Source organism: Loxodonta africana, chromosome X (genome assembly GCF_030014295.1).
Source record: "Loxodonta africana isolate mLoxAfr1 chromosome X, mLoxAfr1.hap2, whole genome shotgun sequence".
In the NCBI taxonomy this organism is placed as follows: Eukaryota; Metazoa; Chordata; class Mammalia; order Proboscidea; family Elephantidae; genus Loxodonta; species Loxodonta africana.
The window spans coordinates 23,078,435-23,092,190 of NC_087369.1; the positions used below are offsets into that span (position 1 = coordinate 23,078,435).

The window sequence follows — 13,756 nt, forward strand, 5'->3', positions numbered from 1 at the left end:
AACTTGATTTTGTGGATAAGAAAAACCTTAAAATCAAAGTAAGGTGTCTGTTACTAATTTGCCTATTTAATAAAAAATAGCATGTTTTTTTTTTTAATAATAGAGGCTGGGTTTATGTCCAGGTAAATCTAAATGACCAAAATAACCCACTGCCTTAGAGTCCATTCCGACTCATAGCTTTTTCCATTTTCCCACATTCAAATCGAAATTGTTAAAGGGAGGTGTAAGAAGTTTAGGAGAATGACTTTAACTCTTTCTTGCCCGGCGGTACATACAGCAACCATGAACTTTTTCAACCTCAGGGGTTTATTGGGAAGCTGCTGTACCACTGAAAGTGTGTGCTGCCACAAAGCAGGGGTCTTTATGACTGTTTGAAACCAAAGAAAAGGGCGTGTGCTGCAAATTACTGTCTTTACAGAGTATTTTATGAGGTGTCTGGATTTTTGGTAAGAAAAGAGAAAATTTGAAAATTTTTATTTGTTACAACATGTGTACCACTAAACTCTTAGGGGTAGACTCATGGGAGGGGACAAGAAAAAAAATCCATACTACCCACAAAAGATTCAGACACATTCAATGATTCAGCATGCTTCAGTTAATGAAAACACATGGTATCAAAAAGAATTCAAAGCAGAAAATAATTGGGTCATCGAAGAGTTAAAACTGGAACTACTTGGGGGAGCATTGGGTTTATGTAAGTTAATGGTGGTGGAATGTTTTAGATAAGGGTAGCGATAATGGTGGCACAACAGGAAAAATGTAATCAATGTCATTGAGTTGTAAATGCAGAAGTTGGGTGTTTTGATGTGTATGTTTTTACTACAATAACAAAAAAAGGGGGAAAAACTGGAACTATTTAGGGAAATTCATTTTTAAAGGACAATGGGCAACACTTCATTGGGAAGATATTTCCAAGGGAAGAAAAGAAAAACTGAAAATGTTGAAAATTAATAAATTAAGTTATAAAAACCATTTCTTGTGATACATATGAGAGGAGGGGAAACTAAATGGAGATTTTAAATGACTTATTCAAGGTTATTATTTTAAAACTCAGCCACCTTTAAGTAAGTGTAGTCCATCACATTTGAAATAAATAGATTTGAGGATTTTAGTAGGGTCGCTATGAGTCAGAATCGACTCGACGGCACTGGGTCTGGGTTAGTAACATTTAGCATGTGGTTAGCCACAGGAAGTATCTAAATGATAAACGCAGGAAAGAAATAGAGGTGGGGAAAAAAACTAAGCTTCAATGAAGTTTAATTAGCTTAGAAACATCTGTAGAAGTTCTTTTGCCGATTTCTAAACAGAATGTCACTCACAGGCAAAAGGTAGCTGCTTTGTTCTTCCACTGATAAACTGGATGGATTGTTTCTGTCACAGAGGAAAATCTTGTATTCTGTTAGGAGTGAAAGAAAAAGTTTTATTGAAGAATAATACAGTTTGGGCTGGGCAGGCTTAGTAAAAATAGAAAGCACTCTGCTTTCTGTATTGAGTTAGAGGTTTTTATGCATAGAGAACAAAGGAAAGATAAGGGGTTAATGATTGATTCATCTTTAGCTTTGGAGCAGACCTTCGGCCTGGTTGGAATCCCTGCTGAGAATTTGCATTTCCACCCCAGATACGGTATACTGAATCCAAATACACAGTTTAACAAGATCCCCAGGTGATTCTTATGTATAATCAATTTTGAGACCCACTGCTCTACAAGTAATTCTCAGAATTGGTCCCTAACCAGCATCATTAGCATCGCCTGGGAACATGTTAGAAATGCAGATTCTGGGCAGGGGTTCTCAGAACCAAAGAACCAGCTCTACTCTGGAGTCCTTTGAAATGTAAAAAACAAACAAACAAAAAACCCTGCCTTGGAGTGGATTCCAACTCATAGCAACCCTATAGAACAGAGTAGAACTGCCCCGTAGAGCTTCCAGGGAGCACCTGGTGGATTTGAACTGCAGACCTTTTGGTTAGCAGCTGTACCACTTAACCACTATACCACCAGGGTTTCCTTGAAATGTAAAGGCCAGCCATTTGGCTGGTGGGGGGCGGGCGGAGGGGTGGTGAGTTTTATTCCCTAGGTGATATACCTCCAGCCAATTAAGTTATACACATTCTTCCCAGGAACTAATTGTTTACATCCTGACCTTTTGCCTCCTGGGAATGCATGTTGATCCCGCCATTCCTGTCCTGAGATGCGTGCCTCTGTGTTTGAAACTTTTCCATCTGCATTCCTCAGCTCCTTTTCTGATTAGTAAAATCTCTTAGGATTCCTTAGATTTCGAGGTCCTGAAGCATTATAATAACTGCCTTAGTGCAGTAGGCAGCGCATCAATCTCATAATCTGAAGGTCCTGAGTTCGAGCCTCAGAGAGGGCACACAGGTTTTTTTGGAAATGCTTGTGGTGTCGTGATTAAGAGCTATGTCTGCTAACCAAAGGGTCGGCAGTTCGAATCCACCAGGCACTCCTTGGAAACCCTATGATAGGGTCACTATGACTCAGAATCAACTCGACAGCAATGGGTTTGGGTGTTTTTTTTTTTTTTTTTTTTTTTTGAAGCATTATAAGAAGTGGTGAGGAAATTGCTTAGTTATGATTAAAACATGAAACTTGCTTCTAAAATGCTTTTAAACAACAATGATCAGCAGAAAATTATAGGAAGGAGAACTGGAGCTATCCTTACATATTGAAACAGGATCAGAGTCAAGAGATGAGTTGAATAGAGAGGAATGGGTTGAGGGGCATCCTTGGGGAAGCTTCTTGGCCTCAGAGAGTTCCTTTTCTCTTTAAGCACCTGGACTGTGTCCAAATGTGCCTATTCCACTGGCTTGACTGTGAGTTTGCTTTGGCTCCTGGTGGTTAACCGACGTTTGGAGATAGAATGAGGCAAATGTCATTTTGGCAGGCTGAGCAGGAGAAACGGAGCTGTTCAAGCCAGCTCCAGAATTAATTAATTGATTTTTAAAAAAGAAAAAAAAGGGGAAATGAAGGATCTGATGAAATGGAAGCCTAGGTTCGTCTCAGGTCCAGAAAAATAGCCATTTGAACTACATGTCCTACTGTTGTTTGACCCTTTCACAGAGGTGAACAAGTGATCAGATGTATTTCTGTGGACTCTTCAGAAGATGATTAGTTTGAAGCTCACCTAAGCAGCTTATTTCTTCTCTTACTTTCTTTTGGTGCCTGACTTTTGGTCATTTTTCTTGTTAGTGCTACTGGAGGGAGATAAGAAGAATGAAGAAGTCAGTTTTGATTATTAAAACCAGTTACAACAGATGGTTTATTGATTTTAAAAATGAAAATATTACATAAAACAAAATACATTTATTCTCTGTGGCATTCTTTAAATGTGCTTTGTTTCTATCCAATTGCTCATGACTATGACTGGGTTTATGACAAGCTTCTAGAATTGAACTCTATGTACCTGACTGGATCCATCTTTATTTAAACATTAAAAAGATAATTTTTATCTATCTAAAATAGCTTTAATGTAAATTACATAAAATCATTGTGATGAGATCCTCTTTTTATAACTAGAGATACCTGCTTTAGCTGACAATTGCCAAATTTTGAAATTCCTGGTACATGTAATAATTACACACAAATATTATTTCTTGAGTCTTAACTAGATTATCTCATGATTTTTTTATTGTCTGGATAACTATAATATCTTTTTAAACTTTTTTCTTAGGATACTAGATTTTCTCTATGACCTAGTGATTTATGAAGTTACTTAGAACTCTTGTCAAAGACCTTTAATTCATAGTTGGCAATGCATAATGTTGAAAGATGTGGAGAGAAATGTAATTAAATATCTGCTTACAGTTGTCAGAAGAGATGAGTGATTAAAATAAATTTGTAAAATATAAAACCCAGTTATTCTTTTTTACTACATTTTGCATAGTACATGTGTGTTAAAGATGTCTTGGTCATTTGGAATAGATGTTAAACAGTGAATGTTTGACTTTAATATCTGCACTTGCCAAGTATTATGTTCTAATAAGAACAATGAAGATGCCTGACTCTCCTAACTGTTAATAGATAAATCAGGTGTATAGTAGTTGAGAGTGTGGACACTGGAATTAGATTGCCTGGGCTTGAAACCTGGCTTCACCAACTTGGGCAAGCTCCCCAGCCTTTCTGTGCTGTGGCTTCCTTGTCTCTTAAAACAGGTACTAATAGTTTCTACCACATAGGCTATTGTGAAATAAATGTAAAACATTTCAGATTGTCCCTGCACATTGTAACAAATAGATGTTTGTGACGGTGAGGATGGATGATGATGGATGACAATAGTTTTGTGTATTTTGTTTGTGTCACTGCCTTTTCCACCTTATTCTCTCACGATCCTTCTGTGTTAAAAACTAAAACAAAATTTAGTGTTTAACTCTTGCAAATATATTTAAGATCATTTATTAATTCGATGTCATCTTCTTAATTCCTGAAGAATGAGTCCAAGGATCTTGCCCTTTTCTAAGTGCTGTGGTAACACCATCATATTTACCTTCCAATAAATAAAACAAAACCCACTGCCGCTGAGTTGATTCAGACTCATAGTGATCCTACAGGACAGAGTAGAACTGCCCCATAGAGTTTCTAAGGAGCGCCTGGTGGATTCGAACTGCCGACCTTTTTGTTACCACCCATAGCTCTTAACCACTACGCCACCAGGGTTTCCTTCCAATAAATAATGGGATAAATATTAACATTAAAAATGAGTTCATTATGCACCTGCTACTTAAAATTGAGTATTACCATATGGTCACAGCCAAGAACTACTAGTCAATTTGGTATTTAATTTCTATTTATACTTCTGTTAAGAAGGTTAATTATTTGTTTTATATAAAATGATAAGCTTTCATTTAAGAAAATAGAGTCCACAGGTAAATGATCATCCTTTTTAATTACATTCATTTTGTTTCACATTAGAGAACTAAGCTCGGTCGTTTTGGGGACTGATACCAACATTTTAGACATATGATGTTACTGAAATGACCTTTTGGAATTAAAGCCTATACAAACCAAAACCAAATCTGTTGCTGTCGAGTTGATTCCAACTCATGGCAAGCCCACGTGTTACACAGAGTAGAACTGCTCCATAGGGTTTTCTTGGCTATAACCTTCACAGAAACGGATCACCAGGCCTTTCTTCTGTAACACCATTGGGTGGGTTCGAACCATGAACCTTTAGCTTAGTAGTAGTAGGTTAGTAATAGTTCCATACCATGAACTTTATCACTTCTTGTTTTTCTCTGTTACTTATTTTCAGTGAAAACACACGTGTATTCAAATATCTAAACATATAGTTAGAAGCCCTGGTGGTGCAATGGTTAAGTGCTTGGCTGCTAACCAAAATGGTCAGGAGTTCGAACCCACTAGACAGATACTCCATGGGAGAAAGATGTGGCAGTCTGCTTCTATAAAGAAATACAGCTTTGGAAACCCCATGGGGCAGTTCTACTGTACCCTGTAGCGTTGCTATAAGTCAGAATCAACTGGACGGCAATGGGTTTAGTTTGGAAACATCGTTAAACAAACAAACCCATCCCATTCCGACTCATTGAGACCCTACAGGACAGAATAGAGCCTCTCCAAATAGTTTCCAAGGAGAGCCTGGTGGATTTGAACTGTTGACCTCTTGGTTAGCAGCCATAGCTCTTAACCACTATGCCACCAAAGCAGTTAACATAAAGGCTTGGGAAATTAACATTATAGTAATTGTTTGCTTTATGTAGTGCTAAATGTATGCTTTTTCTTAAGTGATATTCTTGGCTATTGTTCAATCCCTTATATTTCAGATTTGAAGTTCATTAAAATTAGCATTTTTCACTTACGAAATCAATGCTTTGAGATGCATCTCAAAATCAACGTTTTGAGATGCAAAGCACTTTTGTAGGTAAAACCCAGATAATTTTTCCAACTCATAGCAACCCTGTAGAGCAGAGTAGAACTGCCCTACAGGGTTTCCAAGGACCTGCTGGTAGATTCCTACTGCTGACCTTTTGTTAACAGCCAAGCTCCTAGCCACTGCACCACTAGGGCCCCGTTCTTGAACAGATAATTGGATATGATTATTAAAACTTTGTTAATAAGATATAAAGGTGGAAAATACAGGATACTACAAAGCAGCAGAAGAAAATCTATACAAAGAATATTTTATCATTCTTCTGTCTCCAGCTAGTTGTGGTTGAAGTAACGCTGTAGAAACCTACTTTTTATTGTGTGACATGTATCAAGTACATAAACTGATTAAAAAAAAAAAAAAGCCCAAACCTGTTGGCCGTTGAGTCGATTCCGACTCATAGCAACCCTATAGGACAGAGTAGAACTGCCTCATAGAGTTTCCAAAAAACACCTGGTGGGTTTGAACTGCCGACTTCTTGGTTAGCAGCCGTAGCACTTAACCACTACACCAGCAGGGTTTTATTACACAATAAGCTGATATAGCATACCAATATTTTAAATCTTCTATAGTAAACTTTTATTTTGCCACAGAACATATAGTGTGGACTTTGGCAGAGGAATGAAGTGGGGTCTTTCTTCAGGATATTGAATTACTGTGCTGCATTTTATAAATCTCAGGCAATTTATTTATCAAGTAGTTATTTGGTTAAGTTGACTATAGACCTCTTTCCACAAACTTTAGAAACCAGAACATTCAGACAGGACTTTCTCACTAGTCTAATGTAACATTATTGAGTCATGGATTCATCCCTGGGGCATGTGACAATTTTAATTCCATAGGGTAATTTTTTGGTAAGCGAAGTTATAATGTACTTGAAAATATTCCAGCTGCTTCACTTTTTTTTCTGCTGCTGTCTTTTTCTTAGGGTATGTATATTAAATCAACATATGATGGCCTCCATGTAATTACTGGAACTACAGAAAATGTAAGTATTATAGCATTTCAAGTTTTGGTATGTGCTTTTCCCTTTTATTGTTTAACAACTTACATATCTCACATATCTGAGATTGACTTTTGAGTAACATGAGCACATTAAGAGAGAAAACTAACAAGATAACACTGAGTTAGTAAGTGCTGGTTTCAGGAAAATTTCAGTCATTTTATTTAGTTTAGAATAACTGTTTACTAAAAGTGAATCTGATGGTTTCTGTTCACAGCCAAAGATTTGTCTTTGTTAAGTATTTTCTGGTTCATGACAAGTTACTGTGACATTCAAAAGAATCCACTTCCATCTGTCACATATTTTGCTTATTTTAAGGAACTTAACTCATGCAAGAAAGGAACATCAGGTAGGGCCGACTTTTGAATACGGGCAATAGAATTCAGCTTCATTCCTTGGAGGGCAGCAGGATACAGTTCAGTGGTTCTCAAAGTACGATCAGCTCCTCTTGGGAACTTGTTAGAAATGCAAATTACTGGGCCCCACTCAGACCCATTGAATCAGAAACTCTGGGGCCCAGCCTCTGTTTCTGAACAAGAGATTCTGTTTTAACAGATGGTTCCAAGGCCTGCTCACATCTGAGAAGGACTGAAAAGCAGTGGGCCAGAAATCCCCAGGCCTAGTCCTGCAACCACTTCTGCTTCTTAATGACAGTGTAACTTTTGGCAAGTCACTTACCCTCTCATCGTTTCAGTTTCCTCAACTCTAAATGGGGAATAGTATTTGCTTTACATACCTCACTAGGTTGTTATGGAAAATCCAGTAAGCTAATAAATGTGAAAGATTGTGCTATAAAGAGCTACGGAAATGTGAAGTGATCGTGTTGGGCATAAACATGATCAAGATAATTGATTTGAAAAGCATAATAAACCAGTATTCCTGCATTTGATTGTCCCAGATTTCCATTCTACTGTTCTATAAGCAGGTGCCAAGCTTTAAGTTGATAGTTTTGTCTTTTAGAGATTCCGACAAATTGCACGTTTGTGCTGTGTTCCTTAAAAGAAGAATGCAGTGAAATTAGTTTAATCTGAAGCTATTATTGTTCTCAACATTTTACTGGAATTTTCTTTTAAAAATCAACATTCTATTCATCTAATTCACTTGTTATTTTAATCATTTATTAACTGTTTTTCACGTACATCTCTTGGTTTCTTGTGAAGGTAAAACATAACATGACATACATCAGTTGAATTCCTGTAGTGACTTCACAATTTGGCACTAAATATGAGAGTTATACAGTAAATTAATATTTTCTTTTATAAAGATCAGCACAAAGGTGGTTCCTGAGGCAGAGCTTAAAGATGTCCCAAGTGTCCAGCTTTTCCAAAACGCTGTACCACTCCATCATCTCTAACATCAACTACTCCCTCTCCCCTGCGTACTCTCTCTGGTCTTCGGATTTCCTAATTCGCTGCAACTTCTCATAGAACTCACAAACCATACTTACAGTTAGGTGGTTTATTAGGGAAGTAACAGGGTACAACTTGGGCTCAGGAATGACTCAGCAGTAACAGGAACAACCCAGGATACAGTTCTTGATCAAGACAGCTTTTTCTCACCCTCTGTTGCTGGGCCTGACTGGTGGCCTTCTCAGGCAAATGTTACAGCTCTTAGCTCCGTGGGTTGGCAAGCCCCACTGCAGCCGTCTCTGGCTGGTCTCCTGGTTCCTGCTGTCTCTTGCTGCTGTCACTCTTGCTACTGCTGCACTGCCGTCTCTCCCTGTCTTCTCTGTTACAGCTCCCTCTCTCTCTGTCTCCTGGATTTCGGTGGTTCTCAGCACAGGGACCCCGGGTCCAAAAGACATGCTCCGCTCCTGTCTCTTCTTCTTGGTGGTAGTGAGGTCCCCTCTTTCCACCTCTGGGATGACATATTGTAAGCCTAGCAGGATGGCAAAACTGACCAATCCCCTTGTTAGGGTCCTGTAGATCTTATTTGCACGATCCCTCTCACACAAGTGTGTCATGCATCTTATTTGCATTATTAGCAAGCCCTCTTGGTGGGCCACAAGCACCTTATTTGCACAGTCCCACGCAATCATTTGGTAGAAGTTACAAGACCATGACAAGAAAGGCCATATAAAAGCAATTGATTGCACCGCGTATGGGACTCAAGAATATCAATTAAATGTACATTGTGAACTATTTAAAAATTTTACATGCGGTAAGGTACTGCATACTGTTGCCACTGATCATTCACATTTATTTGTACATTCATTTATCATTCATTTGTTCATTCTACGAACTTCATTTTCATGTCTGCAATGCTCCAGGCATGGGGCTACATATTGGAAGAATTTTTAAAATAAACTAGCTTGCTGCCCCAAAGGAATGGACAGCAAGTCGAGGTTTGTCTGTGTATAGTTGCATAGACAAAGGAAAGAATACTAAATGCTACCAAGTGAAATCAGAAAGAATCACAGAAATGATTTTGAACTATATCTTGAAGAATTGATAGGAATGTTCTTCTCTATATTGCATGGGATCTGTAAAAAAAAAAGTTAAGCACTATGCCTTACTCATATTAATTATTTAGTAATATTTCATAAATGGATGCGTGATCAAAAGAGAGATGGATTCTTTGAGTACTGTATTTTTACACAAATAAGGCACGCCTTCTACGTTTGTTTGCCAGCCAGGCTCCCCTCCCCACCCACCCCCGGTAAGGTATTTTCGTAAGCACCGCTGTGCCAATTTTTTTTTACATGTTGCCATTAAAAAAAAAAGGGAGCCCTGATAGCCGAGTGGTTAAGAGCTCAGCTGCTAACCCAAAAGTTCAGCAGTTCAAATCCACCAGCCGCTCCTTGGAAACCCTATGGAGCAGTTCTAGTCTGTCCTATAGAATTGCTGTGGGTTGGAACCAACTTGATGGCACCGAACTACAACAACATTAAAAAATTAGCATAGCACACCTTAAAAAATAGCTTGCAGGGGAAGGGCTCAGTTGGCAAACAGATGTAGAAGGCACACATGATTTATATAAAAATATGATAGTTCAGACATGAATTGTATATTATAGTTCCTCATTTAATTTTGCTTTTCTTGGTCCCCTCAGTCATTTATAATTAGGAGATACGCTGAGTCCTAGTAAAGCTGCTCACTAAACCGGGCAAGTTATTTTGCTGTCCTGTGCCTTAGTTTTCTCCTATATGAAATAAGAAGTTTAGACAAAATAGTGTCTAGAATCCTCTTTTAACACTGAAAGTCTATAACTTATATGACTTGGTTCCTTTTTTACTTACCTGTGCAAAGAGTTATTTAAATTTCCTTTAATTTTATGTACCAGATATTTTCTGTCATGACTAAAGCCATTTGCTTGACTCTGTTCTTCTCTACTTTTCCTTTGAAATGATCAGGTATGAGCCAGATACCACAGGTACAGACTGTACAGTAATGGCTCTATTAAAGTAATGACTTACAGGCTTTTCAGGGTTGTTAATAGTATTCCCACCTCCTAAAGTTACTGTGGAATAAATACATTTGTTTTCTGTTATTCTCAGGGCTGGGTTCACATACTAGATGAACCTAGCCACTTAATAGTATATTTGTTATTTCAAGACTTCTGTATTTTTTAAATAATTGGAAATTGGAAATGAACCATAATAAAGGAACTAGAAATCACTTTTTAAAGCAAATTGTATACCAGGTTTTCAAAAACATCATTTTAGTTTACACATACATCACTTCTTTCACTTTTCATAGATGCCAGTGAACAATATCACCAGCACTTGAATTTGGTAGATATGTAAATACATACATACTTAAATATATTTTTTCCTAAAACCACATATTCTGTATATTCAGGTCTATAAGCATGTTGTTATTAAAGTGTGTAATAATGCATATAATCAATATCAGTAGTCACTAGAGGAAAAATAAAGAATTGTATTTTAATTCATTATCCACACCCACAATATTATAAAATTTCTGTCTTGTCTCATTTTAGCTTCCTAAAGATTCTTAAAACTTATCAACATTAGTTTACCAAAGTTGTTTTATTGTCTGTTTTTTTGTTTGTTTGTTTTTATTCTGTTATGGGAGTAAAGAAAAAAGTGATAGAATTGTTCCATCTTATAGAAGTGTTGGCACTTTCATCACTTTGTGTGGTTTTCTTTGCCAGTGTATTATTCTATGTCAAACACAGAAATCACATGCTCTTATAATTAGAAGGTTAGAGAGAGAATATCATATAATGCAGCTTTGAGCTAACTTCTGTCCCATGTTTTATTTTGCTTTTCTGGATTGTTCAGAATCAATGTTACTAATGATGAAATAAGTTACCAACTTCATTATCAGTCTTCAAAGCTTTGATGCTGATCATATATGCATGTACTTGAAAATCTTGACTTGCTGAAGTTATGTGAATTGTTCACTTTGAATAGAAAGGATCAGAGTATACAAAAGATAATGTTTTGAGACATATTTTTGAAGCAGTTGCCCAATAGAGCCTAGCAGGGTGACCTGTGTAAATTTTGCAAAAGTTGATACCAATTATCATTTTCTGTTTTATGCTCTCAGAAATCTGTTGTTCTTTTGTAACGTAAATATCTGTATATTGTTTTGCATCTCTGTTTCCTGTCATTAGTTATACATAGAATGCAAACGGTATATTAAATACTAATAGCCATTTTTATTAGTTTAATTCCTTGAAGATTATAATTAAAAACTTGATCTAATTTAAGGAGATTAGCTTACTGTGGTGTTGCCAAAGAGACGAAATGCCTGATAAAAATTTTGTCCTTTATCATTTCTTTTATATTAAATGCAGTCACCTGCAGATCGCTGCAAGAAAATCCATGCTGGCGATGAAGTGATTCAAGTTAATCATCAGACTGTGGTATGTATAATTACCTTAAGAGTCAGTGGGAGGAACTAATTCAAAGATTTACTACAGCTCGAAAAAATACTAATGAAATGAAGTACCTGGTGGTGTACAAGATAATTGAATAGCCTCCTTGAAAAAATCACTGAATAACTACTCTTCTTCATTATTTGATGAATATGAGGAAATATTGGTGGTTGAGGTCAAATATGCATTTCTGTGTGAACAGGTGCAGGATAACATCCCATGAACTGGGATAGTAATTTTGTAATAGAAATGAAAGCGGTGATACATATAAATTTGATCTTTTCTTGATGTAACTTTTATGTTTAATTTTAAAAATTACTTGGATTACCTAGTAAATACGTTTTATAACAGCTTGTATCCCTTTATATATTTTAATATTGATTTGTTCATTAAAACGTCTGGTAGATTTTTTTTTTACTTTAAGTGTAGATTTCTTTAAAAAATTTTAACTTTAGTAGCTGCATGGCTCTTCATTGCCTAAAAGAGGATTACAGCTTTAATTTTAACACTATTGCACTTAACTAAATAAATTCATAAAATTTTCTCACCTATGAACTTCATGAATTCCTTTCTATAACTAAGAATGACAGTGGCATTCTGTGACTATGGTAGATTTTCAAGGACTCTTAATTGTTGATTTAGAAAATGAACATTGAATGATTTTCGTTTCGGACTATTTTCTATGCCTCAGTTTATCCACTTTGCTCCCCTCTCTCTGCCAAAATAATGTGTATTGTCTTTAAAAAAGAGTTAAAAAATCAGATTATTAATACAATAATCCTTACTTGAGATTTTTATTATAAATATTCTACTTATTGCTCATTAACTCTTCAGAGTATAGCATTATCTCCCAGTATACCTTTTAACTAAATTCACTTTTGCATGTCCTCGTGATAGAAGAAGCTTAAAAAGAAAAGCTGTATTTTGTAGGTAAGAAGACTCGTGTGGAAAGGCTGATCTTTCTCAGTGATTCTGATCTTATGGCAAAACAGCCATTTTAATTTTGGCTTCAAATAAACTAAAAAGTTTGCGATACTTTGGAAAGGCTTCTCAACACTGACAATTAAAGTCATGATGTTTCTTCAGTGACTTCATTATCTAAATGTAGGAAAAGTTAATAAAAGTTTAAAAATGTAAATTTGTGAGTGTAAGGTTGGCATTGAATAATACCGAATATTGTTAATAGACAAAGCCTTTCCATACTCTGACAATTTTGTTGACTAGCAGTTGTCCTGACTGAAGTTTCTTGCCCCGTAGGATGAGGATTTGGTCTGTGGGATAAAGCAGCTGCTTCAGTAGACTGGCAGCTTTTCCCTCTTCTAATGCTCCATTTCTGAAATGTGACCTTAACAAATATGACATCTGGTGGATAGTTCCTGCATGGGTTTCCAGTTGGTTGATTCTAAGAGGATAGAAAATAGTCTCTAACGGGGAAAAGAAAAACTTAAACAATACTCTTTGTAGAGCAGATTCTGATGTTTATCAAATTGATATGAAAGTCTTTAAAAGTTTACAAGTAGACTAATAAGTTTACAAATAAACAAGTAAACTAATATGGATTGGTGATATTTAAATATAATGAGAGTGTGTATATACATTCTTGCATAACAGGAATATTCTAAAGTATTGAGCACTACACAAAATGATAGTTGGGGAAACCTGGTTCCAGTTTTTGCTCTGAAATTGACTTATGGTTCTCAGTGAGTCATGGTAACGATGATCATGGTAACTATTTGAGCATCGGTTTACCTTTTTATAATAATAATAACCACAGCCAATCTTTATTGAGTTCTTACGGTATGTCAAGTACCACATTATGTATTTGATTTCATTTACTGCTTACAATAATCCTGCAAAGTAGGTATATGTGGAAATTGAGGGTCAGAATGATTATTTAACTTTAACAACTCAAGGCTGTTTGAATCCAAGGCCCATGCTCTTACTTCAATTTTATTATATTCCTTCCCCTAACTAAAATTATAAACTTATCGAACAAAAGGGGAAGAATTCT

The 13,756-nt window shown here is 36.3% G+C and overlaps 1 protein-coding gene across 4 annotated transcripts in view; it reads left to right on the top strand.

Annotated features, from left to right (window-relative positions):
• CNKSR2 (connector enhancer of kinase suppressor of Ras 2) overlaps positions 1-13,756 on the top strand; it is a 273,991-nt gene that overhangs the window by 125,496 nt on the left and 134,739 nt on the right. For all 4 annotated transcript variants that reach the window (XM_003415953.3, XM_003415954.3, XM_023555163.2 and 1 more), the window contains exons 7-8: positions 6,826-6,885; positions 11,665-11,733. In XM_003415953.3, the coding sequence (XP_003416001.1) occupies positions 6,826-6,885; positions 11,665-11,733 (129 nt within the window). The remainder of the gene's footprint in view (positions 1-6,825; positions 6,886-11,664; positions 11,734-13,756) is intronic.